Consider the following 20,799-nt stretch of genomic DNA (forward strand, 5'->3'; position numbering starts at 1 on the left):
AAAATGATTTTAGATTTACAAAAGAGATGTAAAGATAATACAGAAAGTTCCCATATACCCTTTACCCAGTTTGCTCTAGTGTTTCACTAATCTTCTCTAGGATGCAATTAAAGATACACATTGCTAAGCTAAGTTGTCATGTTTCCTTTGTCTCCTCCAATCTGAATTTCTCAGTCACTTTTTTCTCTTGAGACAGGGTCTCTCTCTGTCACCAAAGCTGGAGTGCACTGGCACTATCTGGGCTCACTGCAACCTTTGCTTCCCGGTTTCAGGTGATCTGCCCACCCCAACCTCCCCAGTAGCTGGGACTGCAGGCACACGCCACCATGCCCAGCTAAGTTTTGTAAAGATGGGGTGTCACCATGTTCAGCCTTTTAGTCACTTTTGATGCTTTTTTTTTTTTTTCTGAGACCGAGTCTTGCTCTGTCACCCAGGCTGGAGTGCAATGGTGCAATCTCGGCTGACTGCAACCTCTGTCTCCTGGGTTCAAGTGATTCTCCTGCCTCAGCCTCCTGGGTAGTTGGGATTACAGGTGCGTGCCACCATGCCTGGCTAATTTTTTGTATTTTTAGTAGAGACGGGGTTTCACCATGTTGGCCATGTTGGCCGGGCTGGTCTCGAACTCCTAACCTAGTGATCCACCCACCTCGGCCCCCCAGAGTGCTGGGATTACAGGCGTGAGCCACCATGCCTGGCCTTGACACTTCAAGAGTGTTGGGTGGCCAGGCACGGTGGCTCACCTCTGTAATCCCAGCACTTTGGGAGGCCGAGGTGGGCGGATCATGAGGTCAGGAGTTTGAGACCAGGCTTGCCAACATGGTGAAACCCCATCTCTACTAAAAATATAAAAAATTAGCCAGGCATGGTGGTGTGTGCCTGTAATCCCAGCTACTCTGGAGGCTGAAGCACGAGGATTGCTTGAACCCCAGAACCCCAGAGGCAGAGGTTGCAGCGAGCTGGATTGCACCACTGCACTGCGACAGAGAGAGACTTTGTCTCAAAAAACAAACAAACAAACAGTGTTGGGGTGGTTTTTGTATTTTTAGTAGAGATGGGGTTTTACTGTGTTAGCCAGCATGGCCTATTATTCGCTATTTAAAAATTTTTATTTGTTATCAGGATCTTGAAGAATTTGGAGAAAAAGATTAAAATTTTTATTTTTCTTATTTTTCCATGGATGAGTAAAAACATCGTCACAGATCAGTGTTTTGGAGTCTCTGGTCTAGTGCCTCTTGTTATAAAGAAAGGCTCTTATATCTTGTTATTATGCTATTTTCTTCCATAGGTAAAAGCAGCAGTCATAGCCTTTCTTTTTCATAATCTTTAGAATACAGTTTTGAATATTTGAGACATTTAATAGATTCATGACCTATTGAATTAAATACTCAGTTTTGGGGTTCTTTGTAGTGACTGACCATGAGCTACGCTGTGATGTTAAGGTTGATGTGATAAACAGCATTGAAATTGTATCTCGGGCCCGGGAACTTTATGTAGATGATTCGCCACTGGAACTGATGGTGAGGGCATTGGATGCTGAAGGTAAAGAACTTCAGAGGATTCAACAAAATTACCTAAAATAAAGTAATACCTGTTTATGTTTAGCACTTGGAAACAAAAACTTGAGTGACAAAAGTAGATTAGAAATAGTATCTATTTTCTCATTTGGAGTTCATAGATGAATAATAATTCTGAGTATAATTTAATGTATTATCTACACATTTTCATAAAATATTCCTGCTATTGTTAGTTATCTCAGAACTTTTCCTTACTTTTTTTTTTTTTTGGCGGGGGGAGGGGGACAGAGTTTTGCTTTTGTTGCCCAGGCTGGAGTGCAATGGCATGATCTTGGCTCACTGCAACCTCTGCCCCCTGAGTTCAAGCAGTTCTCCTGCTTCAGCCTCCTGGGTAGCTGGAATTACAGGCCTGTGCCACCACTCCCGGCTAATTTGGTATTTTTAGTAGAGATGGGGTTTCACCATGTTGGTCAAGCTGGTCTTGAACTCCTGACCTCAGGTGATCCACCTGCCTTGGCCTCCCAAAGTGCTGGGATTACAGGCATGAGCCACCGCGCCTGGCCACTTTCTTTTTTTTTTTTGAGATGGAATCTCGCTCTGTTGCCTAGGCTCAAGTGCAGTGGTGTGATCTTGGCTCACTGCAAACTCTGCCCACCCGGTTCAGACGATTCTTGTGCCTCAGCCTCCCAAGTAGCTGGGAATACAGGCGTGCGCCACCACGCTCGTTAATGTTTGTATTTTTAATAGAGACGGATTTCACCATGTTGACCAGGCTGGTCTCGAACTCCTGGCCTCAAGTGATCTGCCTGCCTCGGCCTCCCAAAGTCTTGAGATTACAGGCATGAGCCACCGCACTGGCCTCCCAACTTTTCTTAGATACCCAAATCTACCACTGAGCTTCTGTTGATGGGCCCTAGATCAACAATTAAGAACACTTTTTGGAATTTATTGCTAGCTCTGTTTGATCAATCCACTTTCTATAGACCAGGAGAATTAAATGTAAATCTGTAAAAAAGTTACAATCTTGATCTAATCTTTAATGCTTTTAATACTGTATACTATATTAATGCTATAATGAGGTATTAAAAAACACTTAGGTGGTAAAAAAAAAAAAAAATTAGGTGGGACGTGGTGGTTCATGCTTATAATTCTAGCACTTTGGGAGGCCGAGGTTGAAGTATCCTGTGAGGCCAAGTTTCCCATGGTTAATTAAAAAAAAAAAATTATAATGTATTGCCACTTTCTTTGTAAATTTCTTGAGTGATTTGTTTTTTTAATCTGAAAAATGAACTATTCTGGAAGCTTTTTTTTTTTTTTTGGATACAGTCTGTCGCTCAGGCTGGAGTGTGGTGACACAAGCATGGCTCACTGCAGCCTTGACCTCCCAGGCTCAAGCAATCCTCCTACCTCAACCTCCTGAGTAGCTAGGACTACAGGTGCAGGCCACCATGCCTGGCTAAGTTTTTGTTTTACAGACCAGGTGTCACTATGTTGCCCAGGTTGGTCTCAAACTCCTGAGTTCCAGCGATCCTCCTGCCTTGGCCTCCCAAAGTGCTGGGATTACAGGTACAAGCTATTGCACCTGGCCTGGAAAGTTTTTACAATAATTTGTATGGAGGGGACCAGGATTAAGGATGCCTTGTCAACCATGAGGTGGCCTTTATGTAGAAAGGAACAGAAGGAGCATGGCGTAATTATTGTCAACCAGAAGTTAATCAGCTTGAGCCCTTTTTACTTTCAGACAGCTTGTGCAGCAACATCATTTATTGTTTGTGTAGAGAACTTTCTTATATATATGTTTTAATTCATTAATGATAGTGCTTTCTATTTCTTAATGAAAGAGGCTTCAAAGTAATTTTCTAGTTAGGTTTCCCTTTTTTGTTGTAAATACCTGAATATTTTTAAATATGTGATCCTATCTTGTCTGCTTTTGGCTTGCTCTACAGGAAATACTTTTAGTAGTTTGGCAGGGATGATGTTTGAGTGGAGCATTGCCCAGGACAACGAGTCAGCAAGAGAAGAACTGTCTAGCAAAATTAGGTAAACTTGAAACCAAACATAAATCATCTGACTATGAAGAAGACATCTGCCATTAAGCGGCATGCTGAACAAGCAACCATTTGTGTGGACTTTGATGATCCTGCTGTCTGTACTTTTTTGAAACTGATAAATTACTGAGGGAAATGTCTTTGATAGAATGAAATATGACATAGATGTAGGTACCTTTATGATCGCTTAATCTGCGTTATTGTGGAGGAGTTCATGGGCTAAGTACTACACAATTATTTGAGCCAGGTATATCTTCTGGAAGTTCTTTTTGTTCAAGCTACCTGCACATGCTGAAGTAGAGGGAGAAGGATGATAGTATGAAATTTTGTCTTCAGTACCAAGGAGTAGATCTCAGATCCACGTTTTACTCCCATCACAATTTTAGCCAGAGGCTCATAAATCCCTTTCTTTTTTTTTTTTTTTTTTTTTTTGAGATGGAGTCTCGCTCTGTTGCCCAGGCTGGAGTGCAGTGGAGTGATCTTGGCTCACTGTAACCTCTGCCTCACGGGTTCATGCCATTCTCCTGCCTCAGCCTCCCGAGTAGCTGGGACTACAGGAGCCCGCCACCATGCCCTACTAATTTTTTTTGTTTGTATTTTTAGTAGAGAACGGGGTTTCACCGTGTTAGCCAAGATGGTCTCAATCTCCTGACCTTGTGATCTGCCCGCTTCGGCCTCCCAAAGTGCTGGGATTACAGGCGTGAGCCACCGTGCCTGGCCTTTTCTTTTCTTTTTTTTTTGAGATGGAGTCTTGCTCTGTCACTCAGGCTGGAGTGCAGTGACATGATCTCGGCTCACTGCAACCTCCACCTCCTGGGTTCAAGCGATTCTCCTGCCTCAGTCTCCCGAGTAGCTGGGACTACAGGCGCCTGCCACCATGCCCGGCTAATTTTTGTATTTTTAGTGGAGACGGGGTTTCGCCATATTGGCCAGGGTGGTCTCAAACTCCTGACCTCAAGTGATCCACCCACCTTGGCCTCCCAAAGTGCTGGGATTATAGGCGTGAGCCACTGGGCCTGGCCTTTATCTTTTTCTTTTTTTTTTTTTTTTTTTGAGACGGAGTTTTGCTCTGTCACCCAGGCTGGAGTGCAGTGGCGTGATCTTGGCTCACTGCAACTTCCATCTCCTGGGTTCAAGTGATTCTCCTGTCTCAGCCTCCCAAGTAGCTGGAATTACAGGCGTGTGCCACCACGCCTGGCTAATTTTTGTATTTTTAGTAGAGACGGAGTTTCGCCATGTTGGCCTGGCTGGTCTCAAATTCCTGACCTCAAGTGATGTGCCCGCCTTGGCCTCCCAAAGTGCTGGGATTACAGGTGTGAGCTACCATGCCCAGCCAAAAGTGTTTTACATTCTATAGACATTGAAGAAACTATGTTTAAAGTCTCTTAGGGACTTTTGGAAGAACACTTCATTTAATTCTGCTAGAAACACATTTTATTTTATGTCTTTAGGATTCTTAAATACTCTGAAGCAGAATATGCTCCCCCAATATATATAGCTGAGATGGAAAAAGAGGAGAAACAAGGAGATGTGATTTTAGTGTCTGGGATTAGAACTGGTGCTGCTGTTGTAAAAGTTCGAATTCATGAACCATTCTATAAGGTAAAAAGTTTGTGCTATAAATTTTCCTTACTTTTTTTTCAAGATATGGTCTTATTCTGTTGCTCAGGTACTACAGGAATGCAGCCCGCCCTGTTTTTTTGTTTTTTTTTTTTTTGTAGAGACAGCAGACGGGGTTTCACCAGGTTGCCCAGGCTGGTCTCAAACTTCTGAGCTCAAGCAGTCTGCCTGCCCCAGCCTCCTAAAGTGCTGAGATTACAGGCGTGAGCCAACACAACTGGCCAGTGCTATAAATTTTTCATCTAATAGTCTTGCCTATGGAAAATAGAGTTTTTTATGTTTATAGTAGAAGCCCTCTAGTCTGATGTGATTTGGGCCAATAGTTGGTCATTTAATTGAAAAAGTTATTTGAAGTAGGTAAGCATTAAAAAATTATCTTAAACATTTTATTGCCTGATTACAATTACAAATGTGGCTGGCATTTTCTCTTAAAATATATAACTACATTTTATTCACCAATCCTTGATGTAGGTGCAAGGCCTTTCTTTGACCATGAGTTCACTGATTTGAAATCTACATACTCTTTCTCCGATAAACTACAGTTTCTAATTTCTTCCTTTTTTGGGGTGGGGAGGTTTCAAGTGATTCTTGGGCCTCAGCCTCCTGAATATCTGGGATTACAGGTGTGTGTCACCATGCTCAACTAATTTTTGTATTTTTAGTAGAAACAGAGTTTCACCATGATGGCCAGGCTGGTTTCAAACTTCTGGCCTCAAATGATCCACCTGTCTCGGCCTCCCAAAGTGCTAGGATTACAAGCATGAGCCACCATGCCCGGCCCTAATTTCTAGTCAAGTAAAAATTTAGATGCAGGAAGAATTTGAATGCAGAAATTTATATTTTAAAGGATTTTCCCTAATATTTTACATTTCTCACTTATACCTAATTGATAGTACATATTAGCAGCTTGCCTTTAACTTTTTTTGAAACATTTAAATTTTTAATAGAAATAACAGTTCTCTTTTCACATGTATAGTTTTTGTTTTAATGTGATTATAATTACAAGCACAACTTGCATAAATAGGTTTGGGAAAAACAAATGTTTTTTTGGTAAGCATTTAATTCAACAGCAAGAACATGAGTGTGTGGACCTCCTAGAGAAGAGAAGCCTACCAAGCTTGCATTGGGTAAATCTTCATAAAAATCAGTGTGTTCAACAGAGAGGGGAAAGTAACTTAATCTGGCAAGTCAGTTAATTGGAGGTTGGCTAAAATAATTTCTGTGTTCTACAATTGAGTCTTTTCTCATTTCAGCATACTTGACTTTTTATTTACCTACTTTTTTTCTTTTAGAAGACTTTTCTGTTCTAAGTCTGAGTACCTTAGAAAGTTAATAAGGTATTAGGATTCATGATCACTTTGTAAGGCTGGCTGAAATTATGACTTGTGATTAGGAAAGCTTTTTAAAAAATCTTTATAAAAAATTTTTAAAAGAAATTTAAAAGAAGTAAGCTTTTAACAAGAAAGATGACTGTGAGGATTCCGTCCATGGAAACTGTTTTTTTTTTTTTCTTTCCCTCCCTCTTTTAGAAAGTGGCAGCAGCATTAATACGTCTGCTTGTTTTGGAGAATATATTTCTTATACCATCCCATGATATTTATCTCTTAGTAGGAACATATATTAAATACCAAGTTGCAAAAATGGTTCAAGGGAGAGTGACAGGTAAGGTGATTTATTTTTTCTCCTATGACTCACATTTCCCAAATCTTTTCTGCTGACAAGATCAGCAACTCCACATTACATATGAAAAATACTTGTGTTTTTAGATTTTGTGGTAAAGTATCAATTGCTGTACGTAACTAATATTAGACAGAAATAGCCCCACATCTTGAACATATTAATGGCATAGTTAGGCTGCTTAGCTTCAGTGCCAATAGGCATCTGAATTCTCTATTAAAACAACAACTAGCCAGGCATGGTGGCTCTCACTTGTAATTCCAGCTACTCTGGAAGCTGAGGCAGGAAGATTGCTTGAGACCAGAAGTTGGAGACCAGCCTAGGCAACAGAGCAAGATCCCCATATCTTTTTTATTTTATTTATTTATTTTTATTTTTTTGCGATGGGGGTCTCACTCTGTTGCCCAGATTGTAGTACAGTGGCATGATCATGGCTCATTGCAACCTTGAACTCCTGTGCTCAAGTTATCCTCCCACCTCAGCCTCCTGAATGGCTGGAACTACAGGTTCCTGCCACCATATCGAGCTCTTTTTTTTTTTTTTTCTAGATGTAGTCTCTCTCTGTCACCCACGCTGGAGTGCAGTGGCATGATCTCGGCTCACTGCAACCTCCACCTCTGGGTTCAAGCAATTCTCCTGCCTCAGCCTCCCGAGTAGCTGGGATTACCAGTGTGCACCACCATGCCCAGCTAATTTTTTGTATTTTTAGTAGAGACGGGGTTTCACCATGTTGGCCGGGCTGGTCTCAAACTCCTGGCCTCATGATCCATCCGCCTCAGCCTCCCAAAGTGCTGTGATTACAGGTGTGAGCCATCATGCCCGGCCTCTTTTTTTTTTTTTTTTTGTTAGAGATGGGATCTCATTATGTTACCCAGGCTGGTCTTGAGCTCCTTGTCCCAAGTGATTCTCCCACCTTGGCCTCCCTCCCAAAGGGCTGAGATTATAGGTGGAGCTACTGTGCCAAGCTGAGACCGCATCTCTAAAAATAACTAAATGTCTCTAAAAATAACTAAATAAATAAAACAACAAAAGCTTTACTAGCTTTTGAAGGGCAAGTTAAGACACTTTACCAGAAGGGACTTGAATGATCATTGCAATGATCTTTGCAAAAGTTGTTTCTTGAGAAACTCAATTCATCGACTGAAAGCTTAATATTCTATTGATACTGAAAGTTACATTGAGCTTTTTTTTTTTTCTTTGAGATGGAGTCTCACTCTGTCGCCCAGGCTGGAGTGCAGTGGCACGATCTCGGCTCACTGCAACCTCTGCCTCCCAGGTTCAAGCGATTCTCCTGCCTCAGCCTCCCGAGTAGCTGGGATTACAGGAGCCCGTCACTACGCCCAGCTAATTTTTTGTATTTTTAGTAGAGATGGGGTTTCACCGTGTTGGCCAGGCTGGTCTCGAACTCCTGACCTCGTGATTCACCCACCTCGGCTTCCCAAAGTGCTGGGATTACAGGCGAGAACCACTGCACCCGGCCTAAAAGTTACATTGAGCTTTTAAAGTGTGTATTGGCTCCATTAACATTAATCTTTTTCTTACTAATGATGACCCCTCCTGCTACTCAGTTCACTAGCTTTTAAGAATACAAGCAAAACCAATTCTCTCTCTCTCTCTCTCTCTCTATGCTTTGTCGCCCAGGCTAGAGTGCAATGGTTTGATCTCAGCTCACTGCAACCTTCACCTCCCAGGTTCAAGAGATTCTCCTGCATCAGCCTCCCGAGTAGTTGGGGTTACAGGCACGTGCCATCACGCCCGGCTAATTTTGGTATTTTTAGTAGAGACGGGGGTTTCACTATGTTGGCCAGGCTGGTCTCGAACTCGTAACCTCAGGTGATCCGCCCGCCTTGGCCTCCAAAAGTGCTGGGATTACAGGCAGAGCCACCACACCCAGCCTCTAACAATATATTTTAACTCATATACTCCCCCCAAATGGTTACATGTAGAAATTCATCATAGCAGGAAGAACATTAGAAGCAGATCATACTCTTATTTTATGTCTGCTTCCTGATCATTCCTTTATGATCAAGTATACATCATTATCTACTGGAATGGCTGCTGTCATTACATTTATGTATCTTTCATGTCTTACAGAGGTGAAATTTCCCCTGGAACATTATATACTGGAATTGCAAGACCATAGAGTTGCACTTAATGGGTCTCATTCTGAGAAAGTGGCTATACTGGATGACAAAACAGCCATGGTGACTGCCTCACAACTGGGCCAGACTAATCTTGTCTTTGTCCATAAAAGTATCCTTTTGTTCAAGTTTTAGCTGCCAGTCTACACTTCCTTGAGCATCCTAGACATGTTCTTTGGTAAAATAATTTATTAAGAATGATTAGCCGGGCACGGTGGCTCACGCCTGTAATCCCAGCACTTTGGGAGGCCGAGACGGGCGGATCACGAGGTCAGGAGATCGAGACCATCCTGGCTAACACGATGAAACCCTGACTCTACTAAAAATACCAAAAATTAGCCAGGCATGGTGGCAGGCGCCTGTAGTCCCAGCTACTCGGGAGGCTGAGGCAGGAGGATGGCGTGAACCCAGGAGGCAGAGGTTGCAGTGAACCAAAATCGTGCCACTGCACTCCAGCTTGGGCGACAGAGCGAGACTCCATCTCAAAAAAAAAAAAAACCAAAAAAACAAAAAAGAATGATTATAATGCTACTACAGTGTTTTCCTATAGGTTTTATTTTTAATAAAGAATTATAAGTTATTACTGTCATAATTTCTAGCACAGTAAGTAGAGAAAAGGAGTATAGTTGGAACTTGGGATCTACTAACTTCAGTGCGTATTTGCAACCTCAATCAAATTGTAATTAGGGAAATAAAAAAACTGTAATTAGGGGAATGGGGAAAACGGAGTTTGGAAGAACATGTGAGAATTTTATTTAATTTGTTCTTTTCTATTTGTACATGATAATTGAGAAAATATGCTATTGTCTCCAGTAGATGTTTAACATTTTTATTGTGTTGACAGCAATTTTTAAAAATTCACTAAACCTGCTGTGCAAGGATTGAACCAAGAAAGGTACACAGAGGCTGGGCGTGGTGGCTCATGCCTGTAATCCCAGCACTTTGGGAGGCCGAGGTGGGCTGATCACCTGAGGTCGGGAGCTCGAGAACAGCTTGACCAACATGAAGAAACCCCATCTCTACTAAAAATACAAAAATTAGCCGGGCGTGGTGGCTCATGCCTGTAATCCCAGCTACTCGGGAGGCTGAGGCAGGAGAATCACTTGAACCCCGGGGAAGTGGAGGTTGCGGTGAGCCAAGATGGCGCCACTGCACTCCGGCCTGGGCAACAAGAGTGAAACTCCATCTCAAAAAAAAAAAAAAAGAAAGAAAGAAAGGTACCCAGAGATCTGTAATAGTCAATGAAAACAGAAGAGAATGAAGATTTAAATTCTCAGAAAATTGAAACATGATTTGGACTCCATCGCTCTGTGTTTTATTTGGAAAATTTTAATCTGAAAGAAATTCATTCAGCAAATATCTATTAGATTTCTACTATATGCTCAACATTGTTCTAAGCTCTGGCTATACAAACTGCCATTTTGTCCAGTATAGTTAGATTCTTAAAATATTATTATTGTTATTATTTTTTGAGATGGAGTTTTGCTCTTGTTGCCCAAGCTGGGGTGCAGTGGCGTGATTTCTGCTCACTCCCGCCTCTGCCTCCTGGGTTCGAGTTATTCTCCTGCCTCGGCCTCCTAAGCAGCTGGGATTACAGGTGTGCGCCACCATGCCCAGCTAATTTTTGTGTTTTTAGTAGAGACAGGGTTTCACCATGTTGGCCAGGCTGGTCTCGAACTCCTGACCTCAGATGATCCACCCACTTCGGCCTTCCACAGTGCTGGGATTACAGCCATGAGCCACTGTGCCTGGCCAAAAAATTATTATTTCTGTAGAGACAGGGTCTCACTCTGTTGCCCAGGCTGGAGTGCAGTGGTGCAGTCTTGGCTCACTGAAACCTGTAAACTCCCAGGCTCAAGCGATCCTCCCAGCTCAGCCTCCCAAGTAGCTGGGACCACAGGCACGTGCCACCACGCCCAGCTAATTTTTGTATTTTTTTGTAGACACGAGGTCTCGCCATATTGCCCACACTGCTCTTGAACTCCTGGACTCAAGCAATTCACCTGCCTTGGCCTCCCAAAGTGCTAGGATTCCAGGCATGAGTCACCACACCCAGCCAGATTTTTTTTTTTTTTTTTTTAGAGATAGAGTCTCACTCTGATGCCCAGGTTAGAGTGCAGAGGCATGATCATAACTCACAGTAGCCTTGAGCAATCCTCCCACCTCAGCCTTCTGAGTAGCTGGGACTATAGGCATACACCACCGTGCCATACTAATTGTATCTCTTTTTGTAGAGATGCGATCTTGCTAGGCTGAGTAGGTTGGATGAACTCCTGGCCTAAATGAACCTCCTACCTAGGACTCCCAAAGTGCTTGGATTACAGGTGTGATCCACCACACCCAGTCTTTACCTAGCATAGTTAGAGAAGTCCTCTCTGATGAGGCGACACTGGCACAATAAGCCATGTGAATAATTGGTGAAAGACTTCTAGGGAAAGGAAACAGCAATGGCAAAGGTTCTGAAGCAGGAACATATTTGGCATGATTAAGGAAGAGTAAGGAAGACAGTGAAGCTAAAGTGCAGTGAATCAGGAAACAGTAGAAGTAATAGAGTAGGTGAGGGGCAGATTAGGTAGGGCCTAGTAGGCTTACTCTGAATAAGAATGTCTCTACTCTGGGCACACTGTCTATAGGGTAGCCCTGCTCTGAAAGGAGCAGTACCTCTGCTACCCCACTTCAAGAAAAGTTGCTAACACCAAAAAAATTCTATCAAGCTTGAAAGGTACAGCATTTCTTGTATAATATTTTTAGTTAGCAGCCTATATTATTTGTCTAACACACATTAAGGAGAGCTATTGATCCAATGTTGTTTGCTTTTTAGTCATTTTAAGGTACCTAGGACATTTTTCAACAAATACAATCATACCTACAAAATAAATTAAGTTATTCAATATTTATTGAGTCCCAACTGTGTGTCAGGCACTTCCCTGAATTCCCCAGGTGAACTTAAGTGTTCTTTTTCTCCCCCATATTTTCAGTTCATATTGTTATTTTTTTCCAAAGTATCAAATATTAAAATACATTGTATTTGTCTATTTATATATCTTTTTTGAGGACATGGATGGTGACTATTGATAATGTGTCCCAGCACCTGGCATAGAGTAGCTAGTGGAACTGTTCATGGAGATGGAGAATATAAGAGAAAGAGCAGTTTTAAGGAAAAAGATAGCGAGTTCAGTTTTTCACATGTTAAATTAAAATATCGAAACAGTGGGATAGATATCCAAGCAGAAATTTTCATTATGCCTCTGGAGGAGAAAGATTTAGGATCAAGATAGATCCTCAAGGATCAAGAAAGACTGAGGATCAAGGTAGATATTTGAAAGTTAGTTTATAGATAGGTGATAGTTGGAGCTATTGTAGACAAAATCACCTAGGGAAATTATATACAGTGAGAGAATTTGGCCAAAGACAAAATTGTGTAATGCTAGCTTTTAAGGTTTGTATGGAAAAAGAGGACGTGTGAGGAGGATCTGAAGGAATGCTTAAAATGTAGTATTACAGAAAAACCAAGGATGGGCGCAGCGGCTCATGCCTGTAATCCCAGCACTTTGGGAGGCTGAGGCAGGTGGATCACTGGTCAGGAGTTTGAGACCAGCCTGGTCAACATGTTTGGAGAAACCCCGTCTCTACTAATAATATAAAAATTAGCAGGGCATGGTGGTGTACGCCTGTAATCCCAGCTACTCGGGAGGAACTCCTGAGGCAGGAGAATTGCATGAACCTGGGAGGCAGAAGTTGCAGTGAGCCGAGATGGCACCACTGCACTCCAGCCTGGGCAACAGAGTGAAACTGACTCTCAACTAAAAAAAAAAAAGAAAGAAAAACCAGAGAGAGGAGTTTCCTGATAACCAAATTAGGAATTTACAAAGAGAAGACTGTTCAACAGGTCAAATCTGGTAGTGATGTCAAGATAAAGACTGAAAGATTGTAGTAACTAGGAGGTCTTGGGTCACTTTGTCAGTAAAAACAGCTTGGCTTTCACAAGGACAAAAAAAAAGTAGAAGTTTGAAAAAGACACAAGGAATACTTTTTTTTTAAGATTGGAAAAACTTGAACATTTCTCTTAATTAAACAGAGAAAGATGGCAGAGATAAAGGGAGAAAGGAGAGCCAGTTGATGGAGCATGTTTTCTGAGAGGCAACAGAAAATGAGATTTGGAATGCAGATGGAAGGCTTAGATCTTATTCTGTTATCTTATTCCAATATCAGAAGAATGAATTGTTTTAGAGATCTGTTGAGATGTTTCCTCATTTGTAAAATGAAGTGAATGTTGTTATTTCTGACTTTCCTTCTAGCTCTTTTTTTTTTTTTTTTGAGACGGAGTCTCACTCTGTTGCCCAGGCTGGAGTGCAGTGGCATGATCTTGGCTCACTGCAAGCTCCACCTCCCGGGTTCACGCCATTCTCCTGCCTCAGCCTCCCAAGTAGCTGGGACTACAGGCGCCTGCCACCACGCCCGGCTAATTTTTTTATTTTTTTTTTAGTAGAGACGGGGTTTCACCATGTTAGCCAGGATAGTCTCAATCTCCTGACCTCGTGATCCACCCGTCTCAGCCTCCCAAAGTGCTGGGATTACAGGCGTGAGCCACTGCGCCCGGCCCTAGCTCTTATATTTTATGAATATTATAGTAAAGTACATATCAGAACTAAACCTAAGTTTGGCACAGGGTTACCATAAAGTATTTAGAAGATTTGCTTTAGGCCAGGCACAGTGGCTCATGCATGTAATCCCAACACTTTGAGAGGCTCAGGCAGGAGGATTGCTTGAGTCCAGGAGTTTAAGACTAGTCTAGGCAACATAGTGAGACCTCTGTCTCTACAAAAAGCAAAAGGTTAGCCAGATGTGGTGGTGGAGGCCTATAGTCCCAGCTACTCAGAGGCCTGAGGGTAGGAGAATCGCTTGAGTCCAGGAGTTAGAGAGGCTGCAGTGAGCTGTGATTGTACCACTGCACTCAGCCTGGGTGACAGAGTGAGACCCTGTCTCAAAAAAAAAAAAAAAAAAAAAAAAAAAAAAAAATGGGGCCAGGCGCAGTGGCTCACGCCTGTAATCCCAACAACTTTGGGAGGCTGAGGCGGGTGGATCACCTGAGGTCAGGAGTTCGAGACCAGCCTGGCCAACATGACAAATCTTGTCTCTACTAAAAATACAATAATTAGCTGGGCGAGGTGGCGCGCGCCTATAGTCCCAGCTACTTGAGAGGCTGAGGCAGAAGAATCACTTGAATGCGGGAGGCGGTGGTTGCAGTGAGCCAAGATCATGCTGTTGCACTCTAGCCTGGGTGACAGAGTGCAATGGCGCAATCTCGGCTCACTGCAACCTCTGCCTCCTGGGTTCAAGCAATTCTTCTGCCTCAGCCTCCTGAGTAGCTGAGATTACAGGTGCCTGCCACCACACCTGGCTAATTTTTGTATTTTTAGTAAAGACAGGGTTTCACCATGTTGGTCAGGCTGGTCTTGAACTCCCGACCTCAGGCAATCCACCCACCTCAGCCTCCCAAAGTGCTGGGATTACAGGCACAAGCCACTGCACCAAGTCAATTTTTAAATTTTTTTTTAGAAGGCCGGGCACGGTAGCTCACGCTTGTAATCCCAGCATTTTGGAAGGCCGAGGCGGGTGGATCACGAGGTCAGGAGATCGAGACCACGGTGAAACCCCGTCTCTACTAAAAATACAAAAAATTAGCTGGGCGTGGTGGCGGGCGCCTGTAGTCCCAGCTACTAGGAGAGGCTGAGGCAGGAGAATGGTGTGAACCCGGGAGGCGGAGCTTGCAGTGAGCCAAGATTGTGCCACTGCACTCCAGCCTGGGCAACAGAGCGAGACTCCGTCTCCAAAAAAAAAAAAAAAAATTTTTTTTTAGAGATGGGGGTCTCACTATGTTGACCAGGCAGGTCTTTAATTCCTGGGCTCGAGTGGTCCTCTCATCTCAGCCTCCCAAAATGTTGGGATTACAGGTATGAGCTACTGTGCCCAGTCTAAATTAGTGTATTTCAGATTGAGTATTTTCTGTTCAGCCATGTCAGTTATGTCTGTCTGTTTCTTTCTTTCCTTCCTTCCTTCCTTCCTTCTTTTCTTTCTTTCTTTCTTTCTTTCTTTCTTTCTTTCTTTCTTTCTTTCTTTCTTTCTTTCTCTTTCTTTTCTTCCTCTCTCTCTCTCTTTCTTTCTTTCTTTTGTCCGAGATGGAGTCCCAAAGTGCTGGGATTACAGGTATGAGCCACCGCGTCTGGCCCCAAATCCAATTTCTCTAAAGCTAATATCCCTTCCATCATACTAGTGATTCTCAGCCCTGGCTAGACTGGAATCTTCACTGAAGTTTTAATTTTTTTTTTTTTTTTAAGAAATAGTCTCGCTCAGTTGCCCAGGCCAGAGTGCAATGGCGTGATCTTGGCTCACTGCAACCTTGCCTCCCAGGTTCAAGCAATTCTCATGCCTCATCCTCCTGAGTAGGTGGGATTACAGGCGCCTGCCACCACGCCCAGGTAATTTTTTTTTTTTGGAGACAGAGTCTCGCTCTGTCAGCCAGGCTGGAGTGCAGTGGCGCAATCTCGGTTCATTACAGCCTCTGTCTCTCGGGATCAAGCAATTCTCCTGCCTCAGACTCCTGAGTAGCTGGGATTATAGGTGCCTGCCACCACGCTCAGCTAATTTTTGTATTTTTAGTAGAGACGGGGTTTCACCATGTTGGCCAGGCTGGTCTCGAACTCCTGACCTTGTGATCTGCCCCCCTCGGCCTCCCAAAGTGCTAAGATTACAGGCGTGAGCCACCATGCCCGGCCTTTTTTTTTTTTTTTTTTTTTTTTGAGATGGAGTCTTGCTGTTGCCTAGGCTGGAGTGCAGTGGTGCCATCTCAGCTCACTGCAACCTCTGCCTCCCAGGTTCAAGTGATTCTTCTGCCTCAGCCTCCCGAGTAGCTGAGATTACAGGAGCGTACCACCACACCTGCCTATTTTTGTGTTTTTAGTAGAGACGGGGTTTCACCATGTTGGCCAGGCTGGTCTTGAACTCCCGACCTCAAGTGATCCACCTGCCTCGGCCTCCCAAAGTGCGGGGATTACAGGCATGAGCCACTGTGCCTGGCCAGTTATGTGTTTCTCAGAGCAGAAGTAATTTATTCTTAGCTTTTGGATGTAGTATATTTTTGAGAACAAAGCATATTCTTAATTAGATTCTAGATAGACTGATACTGGAATAAATTTATATTTCTGCCAGCATTATCTGAAATGGTAGTGGTAGAATGAGGTATAAGTGACCCAGAAGTATCTTTGATGGCAAGCAGAGAACATTTTGGTATTACACATTTACTGCAAATAACAGAAAATCAACTAGTAATTTTGAAACTATCTGTGGAGTTCTAGGCATGTTGCTGGATGGCAAGTCATGCCTCTCCCTCTGCCTCCATGAATAGTTCATCCCTTCAGCCAGAAGGTCTCTTCCTTCAGAATGGAGCCACTTCGTCCTGCTTCCATACTGGGCTCCTATGTAGGTATTTATTTGGAGAAAGGGGTCTGCAGCTACATTAATATTAAAAGCACAAAGCATGATCTTTTTTCTCCCTTTCTATCTTCCTCAAATTTGAAATTCAAGAATATCTGACTCATAAGATGACTAAGAGTCCCTCAGACTTTTTGCAGAAGTATACACATCTAAGTTTTGGCTTTCCAAAGGATAATAAAAGATAGGATTTTTGTTTGTTTTCATTTGTGCATTTGTTTGTTTGTTTGTTTTTCTCCTTTGGTACCTCACCTTTTCACCCAACTCTGGCTCACATGATTTCCTTAAGCAAAAATTAAGATGTTCATATGCGATCTGTGTCTGGACTCCCAAATTGCACCATATATGTTGTAGAGCCTGGATTTTTAGGTATTTTTAGATCATACTTTTCAGAACGGTGGGTAGCTTAAATGATTTCACTAAAATGAGTGAATTATACAGCATTTCTTCAACTTTCAACTTTCATTCTGGGACTTAATTTCAAATTCAACCTTACTTTGACATGTTTTATCAAATTGTTCTGATTAAATGCTATCACAAGAGTGAAGCATGTTGAAACAGATTGTGAAAAAATATGAAAATCCATATAATACAATTTTGAGGTTAGGAAAAGAAACTTTATACAAGGAAAAAAGAATCTTAATGCTCATAGGCCATATGAAACAATGAATCTGACTGAAAGAAGCTGAAATATTGCCTGACACATTAGGAATGAGCTGAAAGTATGGTTTCTTCTTATCTACAGATATAAGTGAAAGTGGTTCTTTTTTTTGTTTGTGTTTGTTTTTGTTTTTGTTTGAGACAGGGTCTTGCTCTGTCACCTAGGCTGGAATGCAGTGGCGTGATCTTGGCTGACTGCAACCTCTGCCTCTTGGGCTCAAGCAATCTTCACACCTTAGCCTCCCAAGTAGCTGGGACTACAGGTGCGCCACCATGCCTGGCTAATTTTTGTTTTCTGTAAAGATGGGATTTTGCCACATTGCCCAGGCTGGTGTCAAACTCCTGAGCTCAAGCAATCTGCTCTCCTCAGCCTCCCAAAGTGCCAGAATTAGAGGTGTGAACCACCATGCCCAGCCTAAAGTGTTTCTTTATACCTGAGATGAGCTAAATTAAACCAGGATTTTTGGAACCCTAAATTATTATACAATTTTTTTCTTTTTTGTCTGAGACAGTGTCTGGCTCTGTTGCCCAGGCTGGAATGCAATGGGTATAATCACAGCCCACCGTAGCCTCCAATTCCTGGGGTCAAATGATCCTTCCACCTCAGTCTCCTGAGTAATGGAACTATAGCTGCGAGCCACCACGTTCAGCTAATTTTTAATTTTTTTTGTAGAGATAGGATCTTGCCGTGTTGCCCAGGCTGGTCTCAAACTCCTGGGCTCAAGCAATTCTCCCTCCTTGGCCTCCCAAAGTGCTAGGATTATAGGCGTGAGCCACCAGGCCAAGCCTTATACAATTTGAGAGAAGGAACTAAAAGATCTACTTTGGAGAGCTGGGTGCAGTGGTTCATGTCTAATCCCAGCACTTTGGCAGGCTGAGGCTGGCACATCGCTTGAGCCGAGGAGTTCGAGACCAGTGTGGGCAACATGGTGAAGCCCTGTCTCTACTATCAATGGAAGAATTAGCCAGGCGCAGTGTTCTAAGCCTGTAGTCCCAGCTACTCAGAAGACTAAGGTGGAAGGATCACCTGAGCCCAGGAGGTCGAGGCTGCAGTGAATCATGATCACACCACTGCACTCCAGCATCTGTGACAGTGAGACCCTGTTTCAAAAAACAACAACAAAAAAATCTACTTTAGACCAGGCACAGTGGCTCAGGCCTGTAATTCCAGCACTTTGGGAGGCTGAGGCAGGCAGATCACTTGAGGCCAGGAGTTTGAGACCAGCCTGGCCAGCATGGCAAAATCACATCTCTACTAAAAATACAAAAATTAGCTGAGCATGGTGACACACACCTGTAATCCCAGTTACTTGGGAGGCTGAGGCACAAGAATCAGTTGAACCCAGGAGGCTGAGGCACAAGAATCAGTTGAACCCAGGAGGCAGAGGTTGGAGTGAGCCAAAATCATCACTGTACTCCAGCCTGGGTGACAAAGCAAGACTCTCAAAAAAAAAAAAAAAAAAAAAGAACCTATTTTGGAAACCATCTCCATCTATTAGTAAATTTTGCTGTTTGAACAGCTTTATAATGATTGTATTTTTAAATTCATTGTGGAAAAATGTTAGCCTCTTCTAATATTTTTGTTTCTTGATTTGTGTATAGGTTTCACTGTCCAACCTGGAAACCGATGGAGTCTAGAGGTGGGACAGGTATATGTCATTACAGTAGACGTCTTTGATAAAAACAGCACAAAGGTCTATATTTCAGATGTGAGTCAGTCTTTTTTATTTTTCTGAGGTCCTTGTAGGGATAAGATACGTAAGATGTGGAGTGGACCATCTTCCTGGCTAGAAAGCCCTTTTTCTTTCTTTGATTCTAGATTTTTACCTTTGGAAAAGCAAGTTGCTAATTTATTATTATCATTAATTCTCTTCTTCTTCTTTTTTCTTTTTTTTTTTTTTTTTTTTTTAAAGAGCAGAGTCTCGCTCTGTCACCCAGACTGGAGTACAGTGGTGTGATCATAGCTCACTGCAGCCTCCAATTTCTGGGCTCAAGCAATCCTCCCGCCTCAGCTGGGATTAAAGGCATAAGCAACCATGCCCAGCTAGTTCTGTTCTTGAGGAATGCTAAATTAGAAGTAAAAGATATATTTTGGTCAGAATTATAGAAAAGAGGTGAAATGAGTACCAGTGATAACACTTTGGAGGATGTCCTCATTCTACAACTTCATATCCGAGATGGTTACCAGAGTTTTGTAATGGTGAGAGTAGTAATATGAATATCAGATGTGAAGTATTGTACTCACTCTCTAGGGTCCTTATTTCATCCTGAGAACTTTGAATTTATAAAATGGTAAAAATTACACTAAAATTTGCATAAGCTTTGACTCTTGCTATTCCTGATGTTTGCCATTGATAGATCTTTCAAAAACTAGTACCATTTTAAAATTATATCTCCCCAACTTATAATTTCCATGAGGGAGAGCAAAAGTTTTGTTTTTATCTCTTTATTCCATGAATGCATAGCTACAGTTTTATAGATGCTTTGGGATTAAGATGACTTCAGAGAAAGAATATATCTTCAGGTTTGTGTTACTGTGGGGCTGATTTTCAGAATCTCAGGATTACACATGACTTTCCTAAGGAGTACTTTGAAGAGCAACTAACTACTGTGAATGGATCTTACCACATAGTAAAAGCCCTGAAAGATGGTGTTGTGGTAATAAATGCATCCCTGACCTCCATCATTTACCAGGTAGGAATTAAACAGACAGTGTTTGTATTCTAAGAACACTGAAGAGGCTTGGCTGACTTGTTGATTTGCAAGCAGATATATAGCATATACCACCTTTATCTTTCAGAAAAATAAAGAAACAGATAAACAGCACACTCGTAAGTTTATACCTCTACAAATTTTCTGTTCTAATCTATGTTATTGTATGTTAAAATATCTGCATTTGTGGTCATTGTGTATATATCATTTGGGGTTTCCTTCCTTCCTTCCTTCCTTCCTTCCTTCCTTCCTTCCTTCCTTCTTTCCTTCTTTCCTTCCCTCCCTCCCTCCCTCCCTCCCTCCCTCCCTCCTTCCTTCCTTCCTTCCTTCCTTCCTTCCTTCCTTCCTTCCTTCCTTCCTTCCTTTTCAGAGAGGGCCTCATTTCATCAGCCAGGATGGAATGCAGTGGTACACTCATGGCTCACTGTAGCCTGGACCTCCCAGGCTCAAGCAATCCTCCCACCTTAGCCCCCTAACTAGCTGGGACTACAGGCACATGCCACCACACCTGGCTAATTTTTGTTTTTGTTTAGTTTTTTGAGGCAGAGTCTCACTCTGTTGCCCAGGCTGGAGTGCAGTGGCATGGTCTTGGCTCACTGCAACCTCTGCTTCCTGGGTTCAAGCGATTCTCCTGCCTCAGCTTCCTGTGTAGCTGGAGTTATAGGCATCCACCACCATGCCTGGCAAATTTTTGTATTTTTAGTAGAGACAGGGTTTCACCATGTTGGCCAGGCTGGCCTTGAACTCCTGACCTCAAGTGATTCACCCGCCTCAGCCTCCCAAAGTGCTGGGATTACAGGCGTGAGCCACCACAACCAACCACACCTGGCTAATTTTTAAATTTTTTGTAAAGGAGGCGTTTCACTGTGTGGCGCAAGCTGGTCTTGAACTCCTAGGCTCAAGTGATCCTCCCATGTCAGCCTCCCAAAGTGCTGG

At 42.7% G+C, this 20,799-nt stretch overlaps 1 protein-coding gene across 2 annotated transcripts in view; it reads left to right on the forward strand.

Moving 5' to 3' along the window:
- The window catches only part of NUP210L (nucleoporin 210 like), a 150,246-nt gene that overhangs the window by 6,733 nt on the left and 122,714 nt on the right, over positions 1-20,799 (forward strand). For both annotated transcript variants that reach the window (XM_030824444.1, XM_030824445.1), the window contains exons 3-10: positions 1,408-1,539; positions 3,461-3,554; positions 5,014-5,164; positions 6,712-6,844; positions 8,954-9,112; positions 16,792-16,860; positions 18,754-18,860; positions 19,705-19,845. In XM_030824444.1, coding sequence (XP_030680304.1) covers positions 1,408-1,539; positions 3,461-3,554; positions 5,014-5,164; positions 6,712-6,844; positions 8,954-9,112; positions 16,792-16,860; positions 18,754-18,860; positions 19,705-19,845 — 986 coding nt within the window. The remainder of the gene's footprint in view (positions 1-1,407; positions 1,540-3,460; positions 3,555-5,013; positions 5,165-6,711; positions 6,845-8,953; positions 9,113-16,791; positions 16,861-18,753; positions 18,861-19,704; positions 19,846-20,799) is intronic.

Source organism: Nomascus leucogenys, chromosome 12 (genome assembly GCF_006542625.1).
Source record: "Nomascus leucogenys isolate Asia chromosome 12, Asia_NLE_v1, whole genome shotgun sequence".
NCBI classification, from domain to species: domain Eukaryota; kingdom Metazoa; phylum Chordata; class Mammalia; order Primates; family Hylobatidae; genus Nomascus; species Nomascus leucogenys.